The sequence below is a fragment of the Argopecten irradians genome, chromosome 9 (genome assembly GCF_041381155.1).
Source record: "Argopecten irradians isolate NY chromosome 9, Ai_NY, whole genome shotgun sequence".
Classification (NCBI taxonomy): domain Eukaryota; kingdom Metazoa; phylum Mollusca; class Bivalvia; order Pectinida; family Pectinidae; genus Argopecten; species Argopecten irradians.
In genome coordinates, this window is record NC_091142.1 from 21,629,826 (window position 1) to 21,641,738 (window position 11,913).

The 11,913-nt window shown below is 33.8% G+C and overlaps 1 protein-coding gene across 1 annotated transcript; it reads left to right on the plus strand.

Annotated features, from left to right (window-relative positions):
• The first annotated feature begins 59 nt into the window (after window positions 1-59).
• On the plus strand, window positions 60-8,514 carry LOC138331764 (cytochrome P450 1A5-like). Its single transcript, XM_069279526.1, has 4 exons — window positions 60-911; window positions 1,355-2,152; window positions 2,600-2,699; window positions 3,292-8,514. The coding sequence occupies exons 1-4, from the start codon at window positions 488-490 to the stop codon at window positions 3,524-3,526; spliced, it is 1,557 nt and encodes a 518-aa protein (XP_069135627.1). The 5' UTR covers window positions 60-487; the 3' UTR covers window positions 3,527-8,514.
• The last annotated feature ends 3,399 nt before the right edge of the window (window positions 8,515-11,913 follow it).

Here is an 11,913-nt window from a genome sequence, read left to right on the forward strand (position 1 = left end):
TAGTTTTTTGTCTTATCAACAGTTTATCATACAGATTTGAACCTAAAAAACAATTCAACTAAAGATTGGTATTTCATTTCTTTCTTTATTTTCTATGACATAAGCATTCATTCCCCAAGCGTTTGTTTGATACAGATCATGGCTTCAGCAGCTGCTGCAACTCATGAGACAGCATCGTCATCATGAATTTTGGAAGTCAGTTTCTTAATGTTGCTCTAAAGTTGATTTTTGTTCCTTTTTAATGCAACATCTGGAGAATTTAAAGATTTATCATAAATGTACTTGTACAGAATTGAGTACATTAATTGATGTTATACTGAACATTAAGTACATGTACATTGTACATGTCAATACAGAATTTTGTGTATGCGTTGCGATTTAAAATGCGTACATGTAGCCGCATCTTTAGTTGAAAACACTCACTGCAAACTTGATTATGTGAATTGATAATTAATTTTCTGTACGAATTTATCAAGAATTCATCAGGATGTCATCAGCTAACTTAACAAAGGTGATGGGCTCAGATGTTAGCATTGGAGCCATGTTGGAGAAAGTTTTATTCATGGGATCATCCCTGTTGGAAGTGAATAGATGGGTAGTTATGATACTGTTTTCATTGAGCTTCATCTATCTCTTGAAAAGGAGAAGTCAAACCAACTACCCTAAGGGACCCAGGAAACTTCCCATTGTAGGATCCATTGATTATTTCCGGTCTAAATCACACCTGAGACTGACCAACCTAAAGGATTTGTATGGTGATATATACAGCATTAAGACAGGAAATTATGATACTATTGTTGTCTGTAGTCTGCAAGGAATATTGGACGGCCTCTCATCCGAACAACTGTTTTTTTCTGGACGACCAGACTTCAAATCAAATGATTTACTTTATTTAGGAAACCGACAAAGAGGTAAATTAATGCATATAAAGCTATTTAGGTGCAATGAATTGTCAAACCTGTAATATATAGATGAAAGTATTTTTTTTAAAACAAATGAAATGCATCTTATGCAGCTTTAAACTTAGCTACTGTTGTAGCAGAAAAGATATACATGTGTATCACCTTCTAACTGACTTCGGAAAAGTCAGGCTGTCTGAATGTGAGATCTTTTCCGCTACAACAGTATACTTTAAACTACACAACGTAGAACTAGCTGCTACAGACACCATACAAGTTGACAATTTATTATACAAAATGTATAAACTAAATAATGGTAATGATATGAAATTAGAAGTTGATATAATTAACATCAATCATACACTGTATATTCCTTTTTTAATAGATTACTAAATATTACAGAATGTTTAACATACTGTACTTTCCTTCAATCATTTTTGTTCGTTTTTTTACAGGGATAGCTACAGCTGACCTTGGTGCAAAAACCAAATTGAAGAGGCAATTTGTTGAAGACAGCTTGGATAGCTACTGTTCTGCAGCAGAAAATTGCATGGAGCAAAAAATCACAGATGAAATTGTTAATCTTATTTGTTATTTTTTACAACAGTCAGATAATGTAAAAGCATTCGACCCTGCAGAAAGTTTTAAATTTGCACATCTTCACATTATGTTGCAACTTGTTTTCGACGAACCATACAGCCCTGATGATGATTCTGTTGATGAGATGTTTGATTGCTTGGAGCGAAGATTTTCCTCAAAGAAAAGAAAACTTAGTGATTATATTCCTATCCTTCGATCATTTAGTGGAGAGGAATTTAAGGAAATGGCAGAGAAAAGCAGAACTCTACTGAAACATATCCGCCATTATCTAAACAAACACAAGGATACATATCATCCAAGCATCATGAGAGATATGGTTGATCAGCTTTTGTTACTTTTGGAAAATAACGAAGACAATGGTCAGATTGAAACCGAGGACATTGATTATCTTCTTCTAACGATAATGGGGTCAGGGTTCGGGGCAGTGCCTTCTTTGTTAACCTGGTTAGTAGGATACATGGTGGCCTTCCCAGAGATTCAGCAGACGGTACAGAAGGAGCTGGATGAGGTTGTTGGGAGGAAACGTTTCCCCAATCTTTGTGATCAGCCATATCTACCTTATACGTCAGCGGTGATTATGGAAGTACAAAGAATTGTAACCATTTACCCCTTCTTGTTGCCTCATAGAACCACAGAAAGCTGCATATTCCAGGGTAAATATCAGTTATAAATAAACCCTGGAGGTGAAATGTACTTTATACTTTATACTCATGGTCATTATTAATATTCACCAATAATGAACTTGGATTGCGTGATTTTTATATTTATATGAAATGTATTTCAAATATGTCATTTGGATTAATTGATATGGTACAGTTGCAAGACAAACGTTAAGATGATATAATTATATATACCATCTAGGAATTTTGATTATTTGAGCATTGATTGTGATATGAAAAGCAAAATATTGACCTTGTTGGGTAATTGTGGTACATGTATTGACTATAAGTTTGGTAAATATTGATTTTTCATGATATGACAATTTGTTTGCTAATTTGTTTTATAGTCATTAGTTGAGACCAGAGCACTGATCAGGGTGGCAAGTCATTGTTTTTTTTCTAAATATTAGCTTAAGTTTTTATTCTTTAAATTGATTTCAGGCTATGACATCCCTCAAGATACACTGATACTTTTTAATGTCTGGGGTGTTCACCATGACAAAAGGCACTGGAGAAACCCAATGCGGTTTGACCCAATGAGGTAAGGATATACATGTAAATTATGCTCTATTTGACCCAAGGAAGTTATAACATACCTGGTAATCATGCTGAATTTATCATATAACTGTTCTGGTATGTCATGTGCATTGCCATAAATCTCTCGAGACAAATGTATGTACTATGTGACTTATGACACTGATAAAGATGTGACAGGTACATGTATGTACCAAATTAATCTATAAATATGATACTATAAACAATGTATCTGTAATATTTGAAGTAGCATAATTATCATCATAAACATCATATAAAACCAGGATTTTCTCCTTTTTCCAATAAGCGCCAATGTCCCTATCCCCAATTTCAATTGCGCGGGCATTAATTAAGACCAAAACTATGAAAATTGTATAGATTTTGCACTTTGCTTAATTGCAATAATTTCATCTTTTTAAGCACCTTTTCATTTTTTAAATTTTTTAAATGCTTAAGGGCACTTATTTGGTCGAATATGGTAAGATAAGAATTTTCTGAAATTGTAAATGTCTGCCTAGAGAGTATTATATATAGGGTTCTCACAGACTCTTAATGATATCTTTTGTACAGGTAAAATTCTATATTTGGTGTCTTTACAGATTTTTAGATGATGGCGGAGAGTTATCTATTCCTGACTTCTATTTGCCGTATGGAGCTGGTGAACGTCGATGTCCTGGAGAAAGCCTTGTTGATGTTGAAGCATTCCTCTTTTTCACCCACCTCTTGCACCAGCTAACGTTCACGCCAGGACCACAGATCCCCAACTTGGAAGGAGAATATGATTACATCGTCAGTCCCAAGCCCTTCAAAATCACGTTAAAGGCCAGGGATTGAAATGGTGACACTACATTGTAGCATTATCCTCAAGAGATCACGTTTTACTCATCATCATGATCCAAGCAAATGGTTGTCAGTATTAAAAAAGAAGAGATAATACATTTATATGACTTTTGACTCTCTGGTAGGACATGACCGATCAGTTTTACTTTTCGTTTACCTTTACCTATATAGGGGTTAGATGGTCATGATGGGACATGTAATTAAGATCATTGCGGGTTTTTTTTTATATTCAACATATCAATACATAACAAGGAAGTAAAAATGAAATCAGAAACATAATTTAGTTTCGTCAAAATTGGATCAACCAAAAAATTGGCCTCTTTGTTTAACCATATTAGTTGGGCTCAGGAAGGCCAAGGATGGTAAATATGTTGTTAATATATCCAGTTTAATTCCTTATGAAATAGAAAAATAAAATACCCCGTCAAATCACTCTTCATGCAAAGAAATTGATTTATATTTTATCAATTCTAAACGTCCTCCCGCTCGCTATGTTCCTGTTGACATTTCCAGGCAGCCTCACTTTCGAAGAGTTAGGCAAATTTATTTTTAACACTGTACTAAATTTACATGAGGCTTTCCCATAACTTCCATGGTCTAACTGGACACCGCAAGCAGAAATTGACCTTCGTTTTGATATGTAAGGAATTCTGGAAGGCCTATGAACGCATTTAAACACTTAGTCTGGTTTTCATTGCCCGACTATTCACTTTAAATTCATATCATATATCATGACCAAGTAACCCCAAGCTATCTAAACAAAAGATTAAACTTTTTTATATAAAATCGGTTATGGCCTTCAAAGGGTTCCAAGTTGACACACGCTCCTCCTTTCAAAGTAATTGTACATTTGTTTAATTTCTAGGTGTTCATATTCATGACAATCATGTTTGATCTAATACATGTGTGTTATGTTAATTAAATCAATGCACAAGTTAGAAAGTGAGATACGTTATAACAAATAGACTCTGTGAACCTTTGGATTACTGTGATAATTTGTTCATATTTAGATTTTACAAAAGGTAATTAAGATACCACTTTAATAGATGTATATGAAAATAAAAATTGAATCTTCCACCTTACCGCTATGTGTATCGAGATTTAGATAGAATAGAGTGATTATTTAACACTTGTCATACAATAAAATTTGTTATTTACTTATTAATGTAACTTAATTAAAAGCTAAGAGTTTGCAATACTCCTACACGTGTATGAGGTCTTATTCCACCTGATTACATTGGGTGGATATATAAAACAGAGCAGTAACATTTTGTTGTAACAAGCTTTGTAAAGCCAATTAATGAATTAATCTGTTTTAAAGTAAATATCCCGTTTTTTTAATAATTTTTCAAATCTCATATTTTCTAAAAAAAAATCACATGGCTGTTATGTATACTCATCAGTCCATCCAACAAATACAAAAACTGTATGACAACATCCACTTTCATTGAGTTGGCCCCCTGTGAGAGAAAGAACTGAATTGAGGCCTGTCAGGGCCAAGATCTGTTCTCTCATCCACATATTGAAAAATTACGAAATATTCCTGGTTGTGCTTTGTGCATTAACATAACATAATCATGGGATTATTCCTGGAGACCTACATGTACTCACCTGTTTACTTTACCATAAGTTACCTTTTTACTGTGTTATAAGTCACATTGTATGAACGGAAGTGTATAGTATAATCATTAGTTGCTTTTTGTATCGTCACTTGTGAGTATCGAAGCGGGATGAATGAAAACGGGCATGGTGTACAGGTCGGTAAAACACCAAATATCTGTATTATTCGTAACTACAAATATGTTTAGCATTATAGACGTCCTTATAACATGTATATCAACAAATTCATGAACATGATTTTTAAAAATAATGTTAGCAAAAGATAAGAATCAAAGTGTAATCACTGAATTACGATCAAAACTGTGATGTGTTTTCGGAGGAAATTGCGTTTTCCCCTGTTTTTCCTGAAATATAAGTTATAATTGTAACTTATATGAGTAATTTGATTATTTATTTAATTAGAGTTTCTTTATTCTATATCATACGTATTAGAAAGCGGCTAAAGCATATCTTAAAATATGCATACATGAAATAGCTTTGTATAGTCGCTTATTACTTTACTGTATAGTCGCTTGTTTAATTTTAAAAAATAATGTATAGCCACTTGCGCAAAAATCTCATTACAAATCGCTCATATTTCTACTTTTCAACAATTTTCTAGCAAAGGGAACTTACATAAAATATCGTTTAGGCCACAGGATGCGTTCAGCATTGAGAAACATATAAACAAAAAGTGGAAAGTTGCGTTAATCTAGTTTTTTATGATTTGATGAATGGAAAGCTCACTTTTTTATCACGTGATTCTCGGGCGACAACGATTTTGAATAATTACATACCAATCGATACAGACGCACAAGGGCAAATTAGATGCTCATCACTATCATCACTAATATTAATCATCCTACATATGTTATTATTTTATATAAAAAAAAATGTGAGTATATGTGCATTTTGACCACGACGTCATTAAAAGGACATTTTGTTTGTTCTTTTTGTGTCTTGATAATGGGCCAGATCGCCTCGAAAATTTGACATATTATCTTTGTCTATACTTATGGAATTATTCTTTTCCCTATAAGTTATATTTGAAACCAAAATATATTTACACGTGCGATTAGATTTTACTTATTTCGCTAGTGATGCACATGTAAGAAATTGCGAAAATCAGTCGCCGCAACAATAGCATTGCATTAAAAACAAAAGATTAAATCGCGAAATTTAATCCTCGTGGAATAATGTTAGACACGAAAATATGAAAATAATTTTGTATGTGAATGGCCATTTCCGTTGTAAGAAATATGGATAATGACGTAAGTAATTTTCGTTAATGATTCTATAAGTATTTTTTTACTCCGTAATTCGGACATTTTTAGCTCACCTGGCCTCCGTCCGTCAACATTTCCTTTAAATCGCTACTAGTCATAGATTTCTGGATGGATTGTAACCAAATTTGGCCAGAAATATCCTTAGGGGAAGGGGAACAGAACTTATATAAATTTTGGCTCTGACCCCCAGGGGGCAGAGGAGGCCGGGGCGGGGCCCAATAGGGGTAATAGAGGTAAATCCTATAAATCGCTACTTGTCCTAGAGTTCTGCATGGATTGTAACCAAATTTGGCCAGAAACATCCTTGGGGGAAGGGGAACAGAACTTGTATAAATTTTGGCTCTGACCCCCTGGGGGCAGGAGGGGCGGGGCCCAATAGGGGTAATAGAGGTAAATCCTATAAATCGCTACTTGTCCTAGAGTTCTGCATAGATTGTAACCAAATTTGGCCAGAAACATCCTTGGGGGAAGGGGAACAGAACTTATATAAATTTTGGCTCTGACCCCCAGGGGGCAGGAGGGGCGGGGCCCAATAGGGGTAATAGAGGTAAATCCTATAAATCGCTACTTGTCCTAGAGTTCTGCATGGATTGTAACCAAATTTTGCCACAAACATCCTTGGGGGAAGGGGAACAGAATTTATATAAATTTTGGCTCTGACCCCCTTGGGGCAGGAGGGGCGGGGCCCAATAGGGGAAATAGAGGTAAATCCTATAAATCGCTACTTGTCCTAGAGTTCTGCATGGATTGTAACCAAATTTGGCCAGAAACATCCTTGGGGGAAGGGGAACAGAACTTGTATAAATTTTGGCTCTGACCCCCTGGGGGCAGGAGGGGCGGGGCCCAATAGGGGTAATAGAGGTAAATCCTATAAATTGCTACTTGTCCTAGAGTTCTGCATGGATTGTAACCAAATTTGGCCACAAACATCCTTGGGGGAAGGGGAACAGAACTTGTATAGATTTTGGCTCTGATCCCCCGTGGGCAGGAGAGATGGGGCCCAATTGGGGAAATAGAGGTAAATCCTATAAATTGCTACTTGTCCTAGAGTTCTGCATGGATTGTAACCAAATTTGGCCAGAAACATCCTTGGGGGAAGGGGAACAGAACTTGTATAAATTTTGGCTCTGACCCCCTTGGGGCAGGAGGGATGGGGCCCAATTGGGGAAATAGAGGTAAATCCTATAAATTGCTACTTGTCCTAGAGTTCTGCATGGATTGTAACCAAATTTGGCCAGAAACATCCTTGGGGGAAGGGGAACAGAACTTGTATAAATTTTGGCATTGACCCCCCCGGGGGCAGGAGGGGCGGGGCCCAATAGGGGAAATAGAGGTAAATCCTATAAATTGCTACTTGTCCTAGAGTTCTGCATGGATTGTAACCAAATTTGGCCAGAAACATCCTTGGGGGAAGGGGAACAGAACTTGTATAAATTTTGGCTCTGACCCCCTTGGGGCAGGAGGGATGGGGCCCAATTGGGGAAATAGAGGTAAATCCTATAAATTGCTACTTGTCCTAGAGTTCTGCATGGATTGTAACCAAATTTGGCCAGAAACATCCTTGGGGGAAGGGGAACAGAACTTGTATAAATTTTGGCATTGACCCCCCCGGGGGCAGGAAGGGCGGGGCCCAATAGGGGAAATAGAGGTAAATCCTAAAAAATTCTACTTGTCTTAGAGTTCTGCATGGATTGTCACCAAATTTGGCCAGATACATCCTTGGGGTTAACAGAATTCGTATAAATTTTGGCTTTGACCCCCAATAGGGGAATTAGAGGTAAATATCCAAATTTCTTCAGAAAAGAAACAATGAACTTATATTCAGAACATTACTTGGCATTACAAAACAGGTGAGCGATACACACTACTGTATAGAATGGCTATTAAATTGTCATGAAAATATCATAAATGCTCTTGCATTAAAACCTCATCAAAATTCCATGAAAAACATGCATGAATAAGAACATTAATTGTTTCTTAATCTTTTCACAAAAGATCATCTTTAATGCTATTAAAAATATCATATTAACGAAAAATAACTTAATGAGGTTTTAATTATTTGATTAATGATATTTTAAAATTAATTAAAAATTGATTAAAAAATTGTCAATTTTTAATTTTCTTTTCATTGTCGTCATCACTGGTTTAACAATAATTAAAATCATTAAAATTAATGAAATCAGTGCATGATTAAGAACATTAAAATGATTAATGGTAATGAAAAAACAAATTGAAATTTTAATAGCTATGTACGCCTTAATTAATTCCTTATTAATCAATTGTTGTTGAAAAATAGCCCACCATCTGCTGATGGTGAGCTAAAAATGCATATATATATTCATATCACTACAGGCAAATGTGACCAGCAACTGCCCATTAATATGGTTGCATATTAATGATCAAATTACATTATTTTTTATCAATATTTAATTGATTAATTGCCATCATTTTATAAGCATTGCAAAATAATGGTGCTCAATATCTAGTTTGAGGGTCATAACACAATAACCTTGTAATGACAATCAAATATCAAATTCAGATTATCATGGGCATTAATATTAATTACTGTAATAGCCAGTAATGGCAGTTAAAATGAACTAGACCATTATTTCCTTTTTTCGTCAGATGATTATCATATATAATAGGTGATTAAAACATCTTAGAGATAACAGTTTTGCAGCTGTTACTTTCATTATAAACAAAATAATTGATATTTGCCTCAAATAAACTAAGTGTTATAATTGACAAGAATTCAATATTTTTGTTTGACAAACACATAAAATAAAAACCACATGCATTTTAGGAACACCTTAGAAATTATATTTGTGTGCCCTATTTCACGTTGATAAAGAATTGTAAACACATTTAAAATCTACTGAAAGTGTTCATCTGTACCTTAAGATATTCAGGAATGAGATCATCTTTTCACCAGTTCTCAAAACTTACATTTTAAGAAGAATGAATATTCCCCTCCAACACTTCAACAGACACTGCAGCCATTTTGGATTTTGTCTGTTTTGGCGGGAAAATTGAAGTCACATGACTTCTTATTTTGATTAATGGCCATTAAAAAATATTTAATGGTATCAAATATATATTTCATGACATACATAGAGAAATAATGGCCAATAATTCTACTAGATAGATTTTCATCCAAAACTAATGGTCATTAAATTTCATGCTGCATTTTCATTGTCTTTAAAGTGAGATAAATTAGAAATTTTGATAAATGTGATTGTTTTGCATTTCTTAATGATAATCATCATGGTCATTAACTTACATTAAATATTTCAATTATCATCAAAACATCATTAATGATAATTAAAACGCAAATTAATGATCTTGAAATTAAAAAAATACCAGAAGTAATGATCATCAAATTGCTGAACTTCTTGAAGCATAATTTTCATGGCCTTGAAAACTTATTTTAATGAGAAATAAGTTGTTCTTAATGAGCATTAAAATTAGGTTTAATGATTTTTAATGAAATAACTGCAGCTCATTAAATTAAGAAAAACATGATTTAATGAGCAGTTTTAATGTAAAAACAATGATTAATGACAGTTTAATAGGATTTTAAGTTCATTTTAATTAAAGTTCTATGCAGTAGTGACAGGCCCTCTGGGCCTCTTGTTTTAAAGTAATGACTGGTCCATGGAAATCCAAGTTATACCTGAAGTATCACAACGTGGTGCATTCTATTACATTTTTGTTACATTTACTCCATCTAAATTGTAAATGACTATATATGATCTTTGCAACAAAGTTGACTAAACGTTTAAATTGATAACTCTGTTAGACTGATGTGTTTAATTTGTTAGCTTCAGAGTCTTTTATCACTGAATATATTTCCTCTTTATAACAAGTGACTATACAGTGTCCTCACAAGCAACTATACATTGCCAGTTTCAAAACAATGCAAGTGACTATACAATTTTAACTGATCATCCTAAAACTTCAAAATACGATTAAATAAAAGATATTGTGTCCATAAAGATGTATTTATGTGTTTTATATTGTTGGATTCATTTATAGACCTGTGATGGTGCTAGAAATAGTGAAAGACAGACAGAATACCTTAAAATAGCGCAAAATATTAGGCAGGTGTCTCAATTCTTCGATGATGAATAGCAGATAAACTCACAAAAGGTATCTCAAATGTTAATGCTGGTTAACCCTCAACATTTCATTAGTCACTGGTTGTTCAAATTTCTATCCATAACGCCGTTTATAACCGAAGATTACAACAAAAACGTATAGAATGAATAAAATTGGCAAAAATTATCCATGATTGATTGTTTCTTTTGTCTTAGTAAGTGACCGAGTACCGCTATACAGACTCGCAACTACAAAATTTGAAAAATACTATACACTTCCGTTCATACACTGTGTAAGTGACTGACTTAGATAAGAGTCACTTATGAGACGTTAAAAGGTAACATACATGTATAGGACAGTAACTGGAAATGGTCCTATAATCTTGAGTTAACTACAGAAACAACAGTAAATGTTATCACAACTATGTTTTAATTATATGTACTACAAATAACAACTTTCAGATGGTGTGATTGACACCCATTTGTATATTGATTCATTATTTTGTTTGTAGATGTGAAGAATTTATAACTGTTTTTATGCTTCTAGGGTTGTGCAATAATTACATTTGAAAATATTTTTGTTTTGTTTTACTATTTTCATTTTTTCTCAAATATTGAGTTCACTGCTATTGCTACATTGTAGGCAAAACTCATACATATATACATACATGTGTATGATTGTATATGATTTTTTGTAACAAATTAGGATACTTGGTATTTAATTGGAATACATTGTATCTGTTAAAGAATGGCTAAGATACAAACTATACATGTATTTGGGACATATATATCTGATATATGTATGTAGTTTGGCTATGTAGAACTCAGCACATGCATGTAGTTGAGCTATGTAGAACACAGCGCAGGCACATGTACTTGTATGTAATTTCATCTTTGTCATTGAGCTATGCAGAACTTGAATACATGTATGAAGTTGAGCTATACAGAACTTGAATACATGTATGAAGTTGAGCTATTCAGAACTTGAATACATACATGTATGAAGTTGAGCTATGCAGAACTTGAATAATACATGTATGAAGTTGAGCTATGTAGAACTTGAACACATATATGAAGTTGATCGAACTAGCAGAACTCAAACACATGTACATGTATGAAGTTGATCAGCCAAGCAGGACTCAATTGCATTAATACATGTATGAAGTTGAGCTATATGTATGCAGAACTTGAATACATGTATGAAGTTGAACAAGCAGAATTCAAACACATGTATGAAGTTGAGCTATGCAGAACTTTTTAAATATGTTTATGGAGTTGAGCTAATCAGAGCTTAAATACATGTATGAAGTTACATGTAAGTTTCTATTTTGCTTGCTCTGTTGGATCTCAGTACTATTATATTGTATTTTCCAAGACAGGTTAATTGTTGTGTATACAA

Excerpts from the sequence above, each read along its gene's own strand:
- LOC138331764 (XM_069279526.1), top strand. The coding sequence starts at position 488 with ATGTCATCAGCTAACTTAACAAAGGTGATGGGCTCAGATGTTAGCATT. Across the intron at positions 2,153-2,599 it reads AGAAAGCTGCATATTCCAGG|GCTATGACATCCCTCAAGAT; the intron begins GTAAATATCAGT and ends AATTGATTTCAG. Across the intron at positions 2,700-3,291 it reads ATGCGGTTTGACCCAATGAG|ATTTTTAGATGATGGCGGAG; the intron begins GTAAGGATATAC and ends GTGTCTTTACAG.